This window comes from Corythoichthys intestinalis, chromosome 7, assembly GCF_030265065.1.
Source record: "Corythoichthys intestinalis isolate RoL2023-P3 chromosome 7, ASM3026506v1, whole genome shotgun sequence".
Classification (NCBI taxonomy): Eukaryota; Metazoa; Chordata; class Actinopteri; order Syngnathiformes; family Syngnathidae; genus Corythoichthys; species Corythoichthys intestinalis.
The window spans coordinates 30656264-30674080 of NC_080401.1; the positions used below are offsets into that span (position 1 = coordinate 30656264).

A 17817-nucleotide genomic window follows, 5' to 3' on the forward strand; every position below is an offset into this window, starting at 1 on the left:
TGGTAAAGTGTCATTACAAAGGACAGAAAGACTAGAACACTTGTCACTTCGACAAGGAGGTTTCAAATTATGTGAATTTCCATTTTGTAAGATGGTACGTGCCAATGAGAGAGGCCAAAAATAGAATACCACATGTTTCATGTTTTCCATCATATATAGAGAACAAGCTAAAGTTTATTCATTTTTTAAGAAGTTATTTAATTATTGTTTTATAAGAATTAATAAATTTTTTTGTTGACTCTTCAAATCTTTGAAAATATGATTTAATAAAATTTGAATGCACAATACGTTCCATTATATACATAGGCATCCAAGTTCACTAATAAATAAACAAACATCCCAAATTACTTTTTATCACAATTATGGTGCAAGGACTGGATTTTCCTATATTTGATAATATAAAATAGACGATATAGTTTTATATAGGTTATATTTTAAGTCAAATATAGCAAGGGCGTAGGTTTACATAGGGAAGGTAGGGACAAAACACTACCAACTTTTCAGGGTGCTCAAATTGTCCCCACCAACTTTTGGGCAACTTTATTTGCGTTATATAGTGGCTTCAGTTATATAGGTCATTTAGATTGTCTTTCCATATGTTTTAATTGTTGTAATTGACCCTACCATTGTTAGGTGAATTATTTTCATTATGTTCAGACTTACATGTACCTCTTTTCACTTGCTAAATGTGCCGGTCCATTTTTTTCCCTCATAAACACATATTTGATTGGCTGATGACTCCCCCCTCCCCAGACACACACATTAGATATTAGGGATAAGAGACTTTTTTCCCAGCCAGCAGCAGCCACTGTAAGAAATGTAAAAATACATAAATGTTGCGGAAAAGGGGAACACACCGCTAATTTTGGTACTGAAAGTCCGACCTGAATCAGAGTTAGCACTACATTAAACTGTGTGAACTTGCTAACCTGCAGAACTCGAGTAGGTAGCTGCGTAGAGAGAAGTGTCCTCCTGTTTGTGTTTTCAACTGTTAACGTTAATTTAACTGTGAGAAATGTAGTGAACTGAGTTTTACCCCCTTCTTCCCAGTTTTACTTTTTATTTTATTTATGTGATCTTAAAGCAGACCAATGGAGCTTTCATTTTTTTGTTGAGTTTGACTGTGCTTGTGGACAAAAGCATTAGTTTTTTACCTGAAAGGCGGCTCCATTTTTATTTATTTATTTTTTTATATTCCCTGACAAAGAAGTTTTTTCAGTTATATTTAATTTCTTTATTTAGACAAAGTGGAGTGGTCTTAAGACGAATGTTTATTTATTTATTTGTTTTGCATTCCTGGATAGTTAAGAGATGATTAACAAGCTTGTATTTATTGTGTTTTTAATATATTTTATGTCAAAATAATGCAATTTAAATTTGCTCATGAAATCTGGACATTTTTCCTGGAGGTTTTCAAAATGTTTCTTTCGATTTGTCAAACAAAATGTGTCAGAATGTAACTGGATAACCCCTTGAGGCGTTAGAAATTTGGACAATAAATAAATGACCCCCCCCCCCCCCCAATAAAAAAGATGTTCAATATGTTTTAACTTTTAAATCAATCCAGTAAAACTCGTACAATATAACTCAACGATTCCGTTTGTCCTTGATTTATCATTATATTATTTTGTGTTAATAATGTATGTTGCTTTTTTTTTTGTTTTTTTAAAGAATAAATTATTTATCTGTAATTTTATATGCATCGTTAGGATTTTAAAACACTTATTAAATCTATCAAATTACAAAAAAATCTCTTGTGCTGCTTCCCATCAGTGTACATTGAACAACATTGCCCTCTAGCGTATATACGGTCAATTACATATCCCCTCCAATTTTGTTTTTGTAGTTTTTTGTGAATTATCAAACAGGTGAAAAACGTCAAACTAATAGACATAAATTGGATTCAAAGCACATCACCGGCCACACATCCTCCTCATATTTAGTCCTACTGCTGTGAAACAAAGGCCGGCATTTAATGACGTGACGTCGTCTCACCTGAAGGCGGGGACAACTGTTTTTTCTTCATTTCCATACTCATTTTGGGACGCAGACGGTCGGCAGGAGTTTTCTTTTTCCGACTCCTTCGAGGAGAACAAACATGGCGGATGTTTTGAAGTCGCTGGTGACTCAAAGTTGTTTCAGCGTTTTACAGGACAGACTGGACAGATGGCAAAGAGAGTATCATGTAAGTTCTTTTTTAAAAAAAAGTGTAATGTCCATCCTAACCTCACATATTACGTCATTATGAGGAAACGTTATGGCGGCAGCTTCACGTCAGGGTATGACGTCAAATAACATCAATTCGTCGGTTTGGTTATTTAAAAAAATACATTCACAAAATACATTCATTTTTACGCTTTTCAGAGTTACAATTCAAGTTTGGTTGCTATGGCAACAATTCGCCATGGCTACCGCGGGACCTTTCCAAAGAGTTTTGACTCAAAATAATTCATGGCTAGCTACTTCCGGTTTTGTTCACGTGATCATGGAGGTACTTTCCAATCGCTGATTTGTATTTAAATTGTTACTTTTTGGGGACTCATTTGGATATTTTATTTTCCCACTCTTGACTCGTTTAGGCTCGAAATTTTAGGGAACTATTAATTGGTCAAAGTACCCTAGACTAACTGAGTACAGGGCAACTATTTTCACGTTTTTATTTATGTAATAGTTGTGCATGTCTGTAATACTGTATAACAGTAATTCCTCAGCAAACAAACAAACAAACAAACAAAAACTCGGGATTTTGTTTCATTATGTTTTGAGATCAAACAAAAAAATACAAGACAAATAATTAATGTATTATAGCCATGTATATTTTTAATAATTATCCATATGATTAAAGGTGCTATGAAATATTGCAAGTGTGGGGTGGGGTGGGGGGGGGGGGGGGGGGGGGCTATAATGATGAAGGAGAAAAATTACATCAACCACATTGTTAAGGTGGCTGGTAAGGTAATAGGCTGTCCACAGGTCTCCTTAAGTGATATTTATGAGAGGCAGGTTATGAGGAAGGCAAATGACATGCTGGATTGTGCACATCATCCCCTTCATTGTTCGTTTGAGGTCCTCCCTTCAGGCAGGAGATTCAGAGTCTCTTGTTTTAAGTCCAACAGGACAAAAAACTCCTTTTTACCAGGTGCGATTAGGCTGATAAATTTGCGCAATTCTTGCACCGAGATGCGAAGCTGTCTATAGCATTTTTAAAATTGTAGTCTTTGTTATTTCATGTGTATGTGTTATATGTTGTTGTGTTATCTTTGTGCTTACCTCCTGTAAGATAAATTTCCTCTTTTAGGGGACAATCAACTTGAACCGAACTGAATCTTGTCCCTGGGCCCCTGCAAATCTTTTGACAGCCCTCGCTGCAGCTACAGATTTTTGCAGTGTGCTAGCATACTATCCATGGGCTTTTTATTCTGTTGTTGCTGCGTGACCGTTCTGTCGTTCTGCCATCATGTACTAGCTAGCACAGCACTAGAAAGCTAGGCATATTTATCAGTTATGGTTGTGATGTCACACACAGAATTGCTGAAAACCGTGGGCGTTCCTTGATGCAACGTTGTCAATAGAATAACTATGAAATGGTAAAAGACAGGGAAATTTGAGTGCCAAATTTGCTTTCTACATGTAAAATTACATTAGCGCAGTCATTTTAATTTTTTTGACATGGCTTCAAAACGTTTAAAAAAATTTTTTTTAAATGAATACTTCTCCGTCAGAGTTGATCAAATGTGAACACATTTGTTTTATTTCTTGTTTGTAAACACAATTTTTGTGCTCACTAAGGTCATCTCCTGTGACGAGAACATGAATCGGTGCTGTGAGATGATAGAATTTACAGCCCAAATCCAAGGACAACTTTTTGCTGTCCTTAACGCTGTAGCTGCTGAAGGTAACTACTCCACTGCGGATTTAAAAGTCCACACACTCATGTCCAAATGTAAGGTTTCTGTTATACAAGTAGCTACAGTGCCCTCCATAATTATTGGCACCCCTGGTTAAGATGTGTTTTTTAGCTTCGAATAATTAAAAAAAAAATTCAAATAATATGGGACCTTAATGGAAAAAAAGAGAAAAATCCAACCTTCAATACAAGTGCATTTATTCAGTGGGGGAAAAATCCCACATAAAGAAATAATTATTTGACATCAAATAATGTGTGTCACAATTATTAGCACCCCTGGTGTTAATACTTTGTACAACCCCCTTTTGCCAACAAAACAAGGTCTTGGGACTGAGATGGCCAGGGGAGGAGCTTGATTTTGTGTCTGGTGAACCATTTCTGTGTAGATTTGGCCATATGTTTAGGGTCACTGTCTTGCTGAAAGACCCAGTGACGACCCATCTTCAGCTTTCGGGCAGAGGGCAGCAGATTTTGATTTAAAACACTCTAAGCGGGTCTGGCGTGCCACGAAAGATGTGCATGCTGAAAAGCACCTCATACCCACTGTGAAGTATGGGGGTGGGTCAGTGATGCTGTGGGGCCGTTTCGCTTTCAAAGGCCCTGGGAACCTTGTTAGGGTGCATGGCATCATGAATGCTTTGAAATACCAGGACATTTTCAATCAAAATCTGTTGCCCTCTGCTCGAAAGCTGAAGATGGGTCGTCACTGGGTCTTTCAGCAAGACAATGACCCTAAACATATGGCCAAATCTACACAGAAATGGTTCACCAGACACAAATTCAAGCTCCTCCCCTGGCCATCTCAGTCCCCAAACCTTGTTTTGTTGGCAAAAGGGGGTTGTATAAAGTATTAACACCAGGGGTGCTAATAATTGTGACACACATTATTTGATGTCAAATAATTATTTCTTTATGTGGGATTTTTTTCCCCACTGAATAAATGCACTTGTATTGAAGGTTGGATTTTTCTCTTTTTTTTCCATTAAGGTCCCATATTATTTGAAAAAAAAAAAAATATTAGAAGCTAAAAAACACATCTTAACCAGGGGTGCCAATAATTATGGAGGGCACTGTATGGGTGACATCAACTCTGTATCCATATGTAAGGTAATCACACGGAGGGAGTGTCCACTCTCAAAACACGCCTGCTTCCATGGCTGGGGGCTTGTTTTTCCTCATCTACCACTGCCTGTAAAGACGGCGGTTATCGGTTCCCGGTGACATCCCCTACTAAAGTAAATGACAGCCACGATCTCCATGACCTCTGTCTTGGCCAGAGTATCCTAAAATGTGTGTCCTGATTAGAATTTGTCAGAGAGAGATCGTAAGATGACAGAGTCAAACACTGGCGACCTGAGCGACTTGCAATGGATGGAATCACAGCTGTGCTCCACTCGACTGCAGCTGGACCTGGTCAAAGCTGAGTGAGTTCTGACGTACTGTAGACGAGTGTGACAATATACAGTGCTGCTCAAAAGTTTGTGAACCCCCTCAACATTTTGGAATTTTCTATTATTTCAACCTGATTTCCTAATCAATCAATTCAGTAGTTTTTTTTTGTTTTTTTAACAGTTGTGTTGTCGAGACTAAATTAAAAAGAGTTTTCATCAACTGATGTAGGTGCAAAATTGAACTGTTTGGTCACAACCAAAACCGCCAAGTCTGGCGAAAAGTCAACACTGCATACCACCAAAAGAACCTTCTCCCAACAGTGAAGCATGGAGGTGGGAATGTCAAGATCTGGGCTTGCTTTTCATCCTCAGGACCTGGACAACTCCACATAGTCCAGGGAATCATGAATTCTGAGGAATATTGTCAAATCCTAGAACATAACCTGACGCCATCTGTTTTGAAGTTAAAGCTTGGCAGAAGGTGGATCATGCAACATGATAATGATCCAAAGCATTCCAGCAATACAACCAAGGAATGGCTGAAAAAGAAGAAGATTCGTGTTCTGGACTGGCCCAGTCAAAGTCCTGACCTAAATCCCATTGAAATGCTGTGGCGGGACCTAAAGCAAGCAGTTCATGCCAGACGCCCATCAAACCTCTCTCAACTGACTGCGTTCTGCAAGGAAGAATGGGCAAAAATCCCCCAAAGTAGATGTGAGAGGCTGATTAGTCACTACAGAAACCGTTTGGTTGAGGTAATCTCTGCAAAAGGAGGCGCAATATCCTATTAACTGAAGGGGTTCACATACTTTTGCACACATGATATCTGAGTTTTTCTTAAATCAACCACTTTTGTTAAATAAAGAATGACAATATAACTATTTCTTTTGTTTCAGTCCATTATTTGGAATGTCAGTATTGTGGATTTGGGTATAACTTAACATTTAATAAGGTTATTTTAGTTTTTTTTACAAAAAATCTGACCATCGCTGTGGGGTTCACAAACTTTCGAGCAGCACTGTATGGAAACCGTGATATATCGCCAAAGTTTGTATCATCGATATGCCCTTGCCAAGAATCGAAATATCGTTTCAAAAATATGTCACAGTTTAACATAGGAACCAACAGATTGCTAGCAAAATGTTCCACTATTGCTAGCAAAATGTTCCACGAGATCAAAAATTTTTCACTACAATTTTTTCTATATCAATTCATTTTCTGCCATTGACGGCGCCAGCCGTCCAATTAATTTTGAATGGGGGGGGGGGGGGTGAATGAAGATTTGTTCATGGCACGCAAACATGAGCATTCAAAGCCTGTTGTCCCAGTTGAAACGAATTGGACATGCTGTCAATGACGGGCAATAAGTTACAGTCACTCATTATTTTAAAAAATCTTGCAACATCGCTGTATTTATTCACAGAAATGATGCACTGACATATTCTCGTAGTCTGAGGAAGACAGATTGTTCTGTTTCCATTTACAAATGCTGTAGCTTGCTTTTCTTTTAAATTGTTGTATCGAACAATATTGTAGATCGATTTCCCAACCCATGTATCGATAACGTTGTATCGGCATATTGTGAGATCATCCTTATTGTGAGCCTAGTATCGTATCTGGAGATACCCAGTGGTTCCCACTCCTACTGTAGACAAGCAGTATGAAGTGGATAAAATGTAAGGAACACTATAATATGATTAATCTCATTGTTTTTTGAAAATAATCCAATATCCTGTGTTTGTTTTCCAGGCTGGATGATGCTCACAGGGATCTGAACAAGACCAAGAACCAAACAGCCAACACTTTGATGGCCACCGAGGATGAACTACTACAACTAAAAGAAGAGTAAATGAAAAAAACACAAGCAAACACACAGTAGCAACTTCGGGAATACAGTGGACAGCTATTCAAAACTTGATACTGTACTTAGGCCCTTTAACTTTTTATAAGGCAAGTGACTACTTTTTGGTCATTGAAAAAGTTAAATATAAGTAAAGCTCCCCACATATTAGTCATATCTTTTTCTGTCCACTTTTTCGTCATCATGCAGAGCACAATTTGACCAATTCTCAACATCCAACTTCAAAACATTAAAAAACATCATGTGGCACAGGCTCTTTTTCGATTTGCCCTTAACATTTCCGGTTGTGGCAAACGTGTGTTGAATGCCAAAAAGCTCTAATAATTTCCAATAGCAAAAACATTGAAATCTTCGAAATTCGAAGTTTATATCATCTAGGAGTGTTAAAAAAATCGATTTCACGATATGTCGCAATATTACGTCACGCAATTCTCTTATCGATTCAAAATCCATCTGTATCGATCCTTACACGTGTGGTTTTGGTGGAAATAAACAATTCATTGGCTGCACTTCTACTCTCAACCAGTAGTTGGCAGCGCGCAGCAGCATTGCCATGCAGTCTTCTGAATTAATAACAACATTAGACTAATCCGAGTAGAGATTTTTTACATCGCCTTCTAGTGGTTGCTCGGATTAGTCCCTTTTTAAGTCTGAAATTTGGGCTCATTTTGGCTTTTACTGCAAAAACTGAGGCATGGAGTATTTAGAATCCTGTATTTAAGCAGGTTTGTGCTAAAAAAAGATCACATTTTATAATGGAAGCCATATGTTGTTCAAACATAAAACAACATTTTTTTGGAGTGCTGGTTAAGGTTTCAGGAATAAATTGATCGAATCGTGACCTGTGAATTGTGATACAAATCTTATTGCCAGATATGAAGCAGTGCACACCCCTGATATCATCCTACATTCTTTTTGTATCCAATTCACATAATTTACACATGAAAAAAAAATCAGAAAATCAAGGCTCACAAAAGTAGTCTATAGTTTTTGCCGAAAACGCATGGTTCCAAAATTTGACATAAACATCATCATTTATTTTCATCGGCCGCATTGACTTCCAATGGGAAAAATGATTTGATATCAACTAGACGTAAAATGACCTAAAAAGCCACAAAAAAGTGACCAAGAAATAGCTTAATATCAACAGGGAATTATTCAAAATGTACAGGAAGTGACCACCCAAAATAAACAGGATGAGACCTGTATTTACACTAGAATTTACAAGGAAGTGACCCAAAATTAACTCATTGCCCGCCATTGAAAGCGATAGACGTCAAATACATTTTAACTGGATCACTGGCTGTGAATGCTCATGTTTTAGTGCCATTGACGTCGCTAGACGTCAAATCCATTTTGACTGGGAGGGTACAATTCTAAATGGATTGGACGTCTAGTGCAGTCAATGGCAGCCAATGAGTTCAATGAGTGCCCTGTAAGAGTAAAAGAAAAAATCATTATTCGTGCATGATAGGGTTAATTTGTAAATTGTTCATTGTGCTTTTATTGGAAAATTCTTGTTTTTTTCATTTGAAGTGAATGGAAATGCATTTTGTTTTTTAGTCTGAGAGCAGCTCACTTACAAAATGAGCTCTACAAGTCCAAACTGGAATCTTATAACGATTTCGAGCGTCAGATGTCCAGGTTGAAGGGCGAAGTGTCGTATCTGAGCTCACAGAGGTATTCATTATCACAGTATAAACCTCCAGTTTGCATTAAACATGCTCTCACGCCGTATTCTCTTCAGGCTGGGCAGGAGCAGTATGGAGAGGTCTCAATCAGGTGTCTGTGGCGCCTCCACGCGTTCACAGTTTACCGCTTCCTCCCGCTTGCTGCGTGTGGTGTCTCGCTTCCATGAACTGTACAATGTGGAGCGCAAAGAGGCACAGTTGCAACTTCAGGGCTACTTGAACGACTTGGAGACAGTCCAGAGAATCATATTCATCGCCGTGGTGGTAAGACTTTCGGCCTGTCAGAAAAGTTACAAATGGGGCTGTCCGAAAAAATAAGGATCACAATTTTGATATTGACGTGGATATTTTTCATGATTTTTTAAAAACTTGATTTTTCTATTGTTTCCTAATCTGGTAGTTTCAAAGCACAGGTGTCAAACTCACGGCCGAGGTGTCAGGTCCTGCCCTGCACATCATTTTCTGTGGCTATAGATGTTATTTTCCCCCTCTTTTTCAGTTAAAAAAAATAAAAAGATATTTACAGAATAATTGCATTTCCCAAGTTTTATTAAATGTAAATGTACCTGTATAAAAATAGAGTGAGAAGAAGTATTTGCACCCATTTGAGATTTTGCAAGTTCACCAACCTGAGAAAATAGATAAAGGTCTGAAATTTCAATCATAGATGCATTTCCACTTATAGAGACAACCACCACTCATCTTCAAGTCTCTGACTGAGGGAAGGAGGTTGTGGCTCAAAATCCAATGATACATTTCACCATTCATCCTCTGCTTTATACAGTACAGTCGTCCTGTCCCGTTTGCCGAAAAGCAGCCCCAAAGCATGAGGTTTCCACTCCCATGCTTCACAGTGGGGATGGTGTTCTTGGGATTGTACTCATCCTTCTTTTTCCTCCACACACGACGTTCAACTTAGTCTCATCTGACCACATGACTCCTCTATATTATTTAGATGATGCCTAGCACACTTCAAAGGGGCCTTCACATATACTGGGTTCAACAGGGGAACCTTCTGCGCAAGCGATGATTTTGAACCAATGCATCGTAGTGTTCTACTGACAGTAGCCTTTGAAACTGTGCTTCCAGCTCTCTTCAGGTCATTGACCAGCTCCTGCTATGTAGTTCTAGGCTGAGCTGTCACTTTTCTCATCATGAGTGATGCCCCACGAGGAAAGATTTTAGATCGGGGTGGGGCAAACCGGTCCTTGAGGGCCGCAGTGGGTCCTGGTCTTTGTTCCAACTGACCCAGCACAGATAGTATAACCAATGAGGTTTCAGCAGAAATGAGAAGCACCTGACTGCAATCGACTGATTGCACTTGTAAAACAGCAGATTGGTAAAAATGTGTCCTCTTAATGGGTTGCAACAAAAACCCGCACCCACTGCGGCCCTTTGTGGAATAGTTTGCCCACCCCTGTTTTAGATGGAGCCCCAGTCCGGGGTAGATTATCAGTTATGTTTAGCCTTTTTTATTTTCTAACAATTGCTGCAACTATTGATGTATTCTCACCAAGCTGCTTTCCAATCGTCCCATAGCCTTATCCAGCTTTGTGGAGCTCAACAATTTTTTCTCCGGTGTCTTTCAAAAGCTCTCTGGTCTTGCCCATGGCAGCAGTTGGATGACGACGACTGACTGTGGGGTGCACAGGCGACAATATTGAGCTCAAACAGGTGGTGGGTGGGTGGTTACTCATAGGGTGAAGGTTGACTTTTTTTTAAGGTAGACTGACAACTCTTTGAGTGTCATCATTATTGCTGATTCTCAGGGGTACAAGTAAAATAATAATAATAATAATAAATTAAAAAAAAAAAAAAGATTATGTCTCTATGAGTGGAAATAAATCTATGATTGAAATTTCAGACCTCTACCTATTTTCTAAGTGGGTAAACTTGCAAAATTACAAGGGGTGAAAATACTTCTGCTCCTCACTGTATACGTTAAGAATAAATAAATATTTTGAAACTATTATTACAATGATTTTTTTTTTAATTAAAAAAACAAAACAAAACAAAAAAAGAGCATTTTCTATTAAGTGCACATTACAAAAACGTCCCAAAGATTTGGACAATTTTGAGATCAACTGTGTCTTAAAATGATTAAAATAGTTGTTGGTTAATTTTTACTGTACAAATTGTGGAGGTCCTAGTTGGCCTTCCAAAACTGGCCTGTGACAAAGAGGAGTATGACACCTGTCTTAAAGAATAGTTAGGAATAGGTTTAACTTTTTTATTCACATATAAGATAAATATTAACATTAAGTTAACCTGCCTATTGCAAAGCACACTTCTTATGGTCAATATTTGAAACAGCAGATCCAAAATCACAAGTATACAAACTGAATAATAAATGAAAAGAAATGTAGAGAAAAAAAAGCTATTCGCTCCTACAGTGCAAGGAATGCAGTGATCCCTCGCTATTTCGTGCTTCAAACTTTGCGCCCTTAGTCCATCGTGGATGTTTTTTCAATTGAAATAAATAAATAAATACAGTATTTTATAGAGCTGTCCTGATCCCATTTCAAAGTCTCACTCTCGCTCCTGGAGCTTTTCTTGGTCAGGCAGTGCACTGGAGTTGCTTATTAAAGTTAATGATGATAGACAGACGTTTGATCTTGCCAGAGACGCTTGGTTAGCCGAAACGTCAAAGCACCGCATACGTCAATCATCGTTTAACTTGTTAAACATTTGCTGTGGCAACTCATTGTGTGTAAGTGAGCAGCTTGAGCGTATTTGAGTGGACTCACTCAATGAAGCGTTGAATAAAGGCAAGCATTTTTCTACTTTATTCTTGTTTAAAACAATTTGGTGGGACAGTAACATGTTTAAAACTTATCATAATTATTCCATTTGAAGTGCTTGAATACCATTTATTAAAATATACATTTACAGTGCGGCAAATAAGTATTTAGTCAACCACCAATTGTGCAAGTTCTCTTACTTGAAAAGATTAGAGAGGCCTGTAATTGTCAACATGTGTAAACCTCAACCATAAGAGACAGAATGTGGGGGAAAAAAACAGAAAATCACATTGTTTGATTGTTATAGAATTTATTTCCAAATTAGAGTGGAAAGTAAGTATTTGGTCAATACCAAAAGTTCATCTCATTACTTATTTATGTACCCTTTGTTGGCAATAACGGAGGCCAAACATTTTCTGTAACTCTTCGCAAGCTTTTCACACACAGTTGCTGGTATTTTGGCCCATTCCTACATGCTGATCTCCTCTAGAACAGTGATGTTTTGGGGCTGTGGTACATAACAAAGTATTGAGATGAACTTTTTGTAGTGGCCAAATACTTATTTTCCACCATGATTTGCAAATAAATTATTTAAAAATCAAACAATGTGATTTTCTGGGGTTTTTCCACATTCTGTCTCTCATGGTTGAGGTTTACCCATGTTGACAATTACAGGCCTCTCTAATATTTTCAAGTGGGAGGACTTGCACAATTACTGGCTGACTTAACTTATTTGGTCCCCATACATGTTTTTTTAATTATACTTTGAAAAAAAAAAAGTGAAAAAAAAACGTGTTGTATGTGACTCTTTCCAATGTTAAATCTGAATAAATACATTGAACACACACAAAAAAATTGGGGGGTGGGGCGGTCCCCATTAACCGCAAAAAACAAGGGATCACTGTATAGAAAAATAACTATGGCTCACAATTTTTTTTTTTTTTTTTTTTTTTTTTTTTTAAAGACGTAGGTAAAAAAAAAAAAACTGCCTAGTTATGAATGATAAAAGACTTGTAGAAATGTTTCATTTTTCCTGGCCCCGATTGTATGTGCACCTTGGCCACAGGGAGACAGTGGTGCTTTGCAGAGAAGCACTGACAGTGGCAAACTGTAGTAGTTGTTTGTTGATATACCGTAATTTGCCTTTGGTATCCTACTAAGATCAAATGCATGCGAGTGTTGCTCTATTTCATGTCTATGAAAGTTCCAGAGGCTGTTGTGTGTGAGTATTCATTATTTTGAGAATTAAATACCGTGACACGATGCTCATTTTTATTAGCCTGCCAATCGCTTCTTCCATTCTAGATCAGCATTCAACTAACAGGTTTCTGATAAAAATGAAATGTACTTTGTATTTAATGCACAGTATGTGTCGTTTTCTTTGGTATCTGTGTTTAGTTTTACAAGTTGAACTCAACTGGAGTGTAATTAGCAGATTGAAAAACATCAACATTGACTCTTAATGAGGGACTGGTTGCCATCAGCAGTTCCACCACATTTGAATGATTTAAATATTTCATAGCTGGTCACCAAAATCAACCTCAATTTTTTTCAATCGGCGGTCTCAATCCTAAAATTTCCCATGTCAAGTGTCAAAAGTGTCTCTCGCGTGTTGTCACACCTCAGGAGTCCTTTAAGGCAGCGAAACTGGCTTACCGCCTTTTCAAGCTGCGTGCTCGCAAGACTCTCGCCTCTTGTCACTTGGGGCCTGAAAGTCTGGAAGACACCGTGATGGACTACATCGTCCGAAACCAGGACCTGTACGATGTGCAAAACAGTGTCGACGTAAGAAGCAATGAAAACTCATCTGTCAACGGACACTGCTGTGTGATGATTTTTTTTTTGTTTATTATCTGTGCAACAGGAAGTACTCAGCACCATGAACCTTAACCCTCGCATTGCCTCCATCCCAAAAGTCAATTTTGCTGTGGCCTCTCCCTTGATTAGGGAGGCGTGCAAGCTGGCCTTCACCATGCAGACGTTGGACCCGCCCATTGATTTGGCCTTCGCGAGCAATGGGGAACTTTACATCAGCAACAAGTAAACAACAGCAAATAACATAGATGTCAAAATAATGATTTTCAGTGCCACTGACAGTGATAATCCATTTAAACTAAGTATTTAATATTTTTACGTCATTGGTTGTCATTGATGGCGGTAGATTGGAAGTCTACTAGTCAGGGTATCCGCGGGGTCTTAAAAACAAAAACAAAAAAATTGAATTTAAGGCCTTAAGATCTCTAAAATTCTCTTAAAATCTCAAAAAATGTCTTAAAAACAATTTTGAAAGGTCTTAAAAATCTATTGACATTATTATACTACTGCTATTAATACTACGTGCTTATTTGTATCAGTGTGAAAGAGCCGGGAATAAATTCATATACAGGTAGTCCTCGGTTTACGACATACTTGGCTTACGTGATTTCGACTTTACAATGCCAGAGTGCGCCATTTTGTCTCGTTTTTTTTTTTTTTTTTTTTTTTTTTTTCTTAGTCATGTAAACATTACCTTATTGCACCTCACGGTATCTTATTTTTTTACTTTATTAATATGACGTGTTCTGTCCTCACTAAATGTGAAGTTGTTCAGCTTTTTGAAAATTTTTAACTTCACTTTTGACAATTTGTAAAGCTGACACACATATGTACACTTATGTTCAAAACGACACACATTTGAACAAAAAAAAACACTTGACACAAAACAATTGGTGTTCAAACGTCAATCAAGTCAGATAAATATGTAAATTTAGTAGATTAAATTAACCTAATTTGCCCAACAAACGTCCACTAGCTTAAATGCTACGAATGCTAACGTATTTACAATTCTCAACAAATCGCTCAAACATATCCCCACAAACTGTAGCTCTAAACTTAATTACAAATGAATACACAAACATATATTAGCTGAAACAACTTACAGCCTTAACGTGGGCTAAACCAGAATGCAGCTGTCCTTTATCCATGTCAGACGAGTCTGCTCCTCAGTCATACAAGGCGACAGTTCAGCCAAACCCAACGCTGCCACCATAGGACCGTGTATCCTTCATCATTAAACAAAGTACAATACCTTTGGAGAGTTATTTTGAGATTTAGGGGTACTTAAAGGGCGTTGAAATTCGGGTTACGTCACCAGCACAGCAACAGAACTCGTTCATTACCCGGGGACTACCTGTACTTGCAAGTAATTCTGGGCCTCCAATTTTCCTTCAAATCTATTGTACGTTTTTTGATGGTATCAATGTGAAATGGGTCCTAAATTTGATCCATTATAGTCTTAAAAAGTCTTTCAACACTGGAAGTCCCAGGGTTTTTTTGGCCATAAAGATAGACCAGAAAGGCGGCAAATGACCCCGATACCAAACTAAGTACTTGGCTTTGTCAGCAAATAGACCACTCAAACAAGCAATCAAGCATACAACCCCCTACACCACAGGTGTCAAACCGATTCCAGAAAGGGCCAAGTGGGTGCAGGTTTGCTTTCCAACCAATGAAGGGGACACTTTTTCACCAATTAGATCTTTTACATGTGTAATCAGTTAAACTTTGTCAGGTGCTGCTTGTTTCAGCAGGAAGTTCATTAGTTAAACTCTCTGCGTTGTATCGGTTGGAACAAAATCCAGCACCCACTTAGCCCTTCCTGGAATCGGTTTGATACCTGTGCCCTACACACTCTTGTGGAGTCGCTGCCTAGGTGTGTGTGTGTGGGGGGGGTTCACTCTGGATAGCCTCAATTAGCATCTTAAGCATCCAGTGCTCTATTTGCTTTGTCAAACACGGAGGAACACTGAGATGGCCAGTCGCCGTGTTCTACAATATGATTGACATGGCGGCACTGAATGCATATGTGTTGTATCAGACATGCACCAGAAGGCAAGAGAGACGGGTGGACTTCTTGGTGGGTCTTGCAAAGAAATTGGCTCACTCTCATGTGGGCACAAAGAAGCCACAGAAGGAAAAGTTGCTTCGGCAACAACCTCCAACACCCAACCCTGGGAAAAGGGCGAAGTGTCATATGTCACCACATAAAACATGTTTTGTTTTGTTTTTCATTACACCGTCCCTTGGACTGTAGGCAAACTGCAGCTTTGGGAAGATGTAAAAAGGTTGTTCGCCCGATTGCCTGCCTGAGCGGTCCACTGTCTGACAAAGCCTAGGCACCCCTGCCCTGCAAACACTCCAGATGCTAATTGGAGCAATCCAACCCTATGGTTTTGAGAGTGTGAATGGGAATGACTAATGAGGACCTCAATGCTCACAAAAGATATGATGACAAGGGTCATATGACCCTTCTCTGGATACAAAAGGGATTTGCATCAACTGATCCACCCTTGGTAGTTCTAGTGTGTCTTAAAGTCGTCTTGTTGAACCCTACAGAGACCCTGCTAGTTGTAAACTCCTTGGAATTAACAGCAGAGGGATGATTGGACACCACACGATTGGATGTCTTTCATCTTTGGCAGCCCATCTTGGGTACAGCGAGCAACGGTTTGAAACTACAGCTTAAAAAGTACATATTGCACACCATCCGCACATTATTTTTTAGTACCCTCCGAGACCGACGACGTCTTTTTAGTGCCGTATCGGTACCAATATAACTACCCATACTGATTATAATGGTTGCGAATTAAATCCGTTCTGAATGCGGTGTATTTGAGCCTTTGGTCTCACCTATACTTCCTGGATCTTTTTGTTTTTGGCATAATTTTACTTCATTGGGTTTCAATTACTCATAGGTATTTGCAATTTGTGACAGGACTTAGAATAGCAAAAGTGTGACTAAATGAATCTCCTTTAACCTCAACATAGGTCCTCTGCACAAAAGCCCAGCATGTATGATGACAGTGTTCCAAAACTTATTTTGGGGAATAAATTCATCACTACACGATATTAACTAATTGGCTGACGTAATGTACTGTCTTCCTTCCAGATACCGTCGCAGCCCCGACTCAGACGCCTCGGCCCAGCTAGTATTGTACCACGTATGGCCCGCTCTGATGCAGGGCGGTACTGTCCGCGCTAAGGGCGAAGTCGTGACCAAGAAAGGGGCCGTGGTACTGAAAATGACGCCTCTTTCAGTTGAAATGATATTCTGACTTGTAATTTCTCCTCACGTTGCTCTTACAGTGGACCAGAAGTCCATTCAGCTTCGTACGCTCCCGCTCTTTGAGTCCAGCTCGCAATCTCGTAAGTGTGCACACGCCAAAATACGAACCTTGATTTAAATTTACAACAAGACTTCATTTTCTCTTGACTTGATGATTTCAGTCATTTAATGATGAGACAAACATATGTCCGGACCCCCTGTCCACCAGCTGCTTATGAGGTCCTAACAGCACTACAACGGGAAGTAATTCCACAAAATGAATACAAGAATACAAACTGAACTGGACTTATTATGCCGGCGCAGCAAAATGCCTGCTGCAATTGAAATGTGTATGTGACAAGAGGTTTAAAAAAAATTGGGCAGCTACATGAACAACTTCTACTTGGTGCTAAGTCGTCTAAATGTTTTTCCTTAAAATGTTCTGCTTTGTTGGGATAGGGTTAGTGCTTCACAGTTTGTAACAATCTGACGGTGACTTAAACAGCTGGTGTAAAAATTTGCATCCTTTTTTTCCTGACATGTAGGCGTAACAAAGGCGTAGAGAAATATTGAATAACTAAATGATCATATTTGGTAGCTATTTTTCAAGACTATTTTCTTGAATGTATGACTTTTACAGCACTTGTTTGTGCGCTTTGTTGTATTTTGTAGCAATAAAAATTCACTGATTTTATGTCAATGTTGACAACTATTTTATATTAATAAAATGTCTCTAAAGTTATTAGTTGTTGTATTGTATTTCAGTATATATAACTGGCATAAATATAAGTGACAAGAAATGTGCTGTTTACATTTTTAGAAATCTGGTACCACATAATTTTGTATATTTTGAACTCTTTTTTTTTGTAAAAGTTGTGTGGAGGTGAGTGTGTTCTCCAAACGAAGTTCTGAGCGTTTAGAAAATACATTTAAGGTGTAGTAGCGGATTTATAGATTTTTTTTTTTCATGTGTTATCTGTAATTTTATGTTTTCGAGCCGAGACCAAAGCCGTCTAGAATAGACAAATTTCCTGAACGAAATATGAGCGGCGCCATCTTGGAAAATTTCTGCTTCGAACTTCCGGTTTAGAAAAAACCTCATGAGTTGCGGTCGAAGTTAGCAGTGTGTTGACAAAGTTAAAA

At 38.5% G+C, this 17817-nt stretch overlaps 1 protein-coding gene across 1 annotated transcript; it reads left to right on the forward strand.

The window, feature by feature from the left end:
- Window positions 1–1893: 1893 nt before the first annotated feature.
- On the forward strand, window positions 1894–17340 carry spata18 (spermatogenesis associated 18). The gene is made up of 12 exons (XM_057841723.1): window positions 1894–2185; window positions 3790–3895; window positions 5015–5142; window positions 5213–5331; window positions 7048–7143; window positions 8723–8839; window positions 8907–9114; window positions 13218–13376; window positions 13456–13631; window positions 16519–16642; window positions 16716–16775; window positions 16857–17340. Exons 1-12 carry the CDS (start codon window positions 2099–2101, stop codon window positions 16911–16913), a joined length of 1437 nt encoding a protein of 478 aa, XP_057697706.1. The 5' UTR covers window positions 1894–2098; the 3' UTR covers window positions 16914–17340.
- The last annotated feature ends 477 nt before the right edge of the window (window positions 17341–17817 follow it).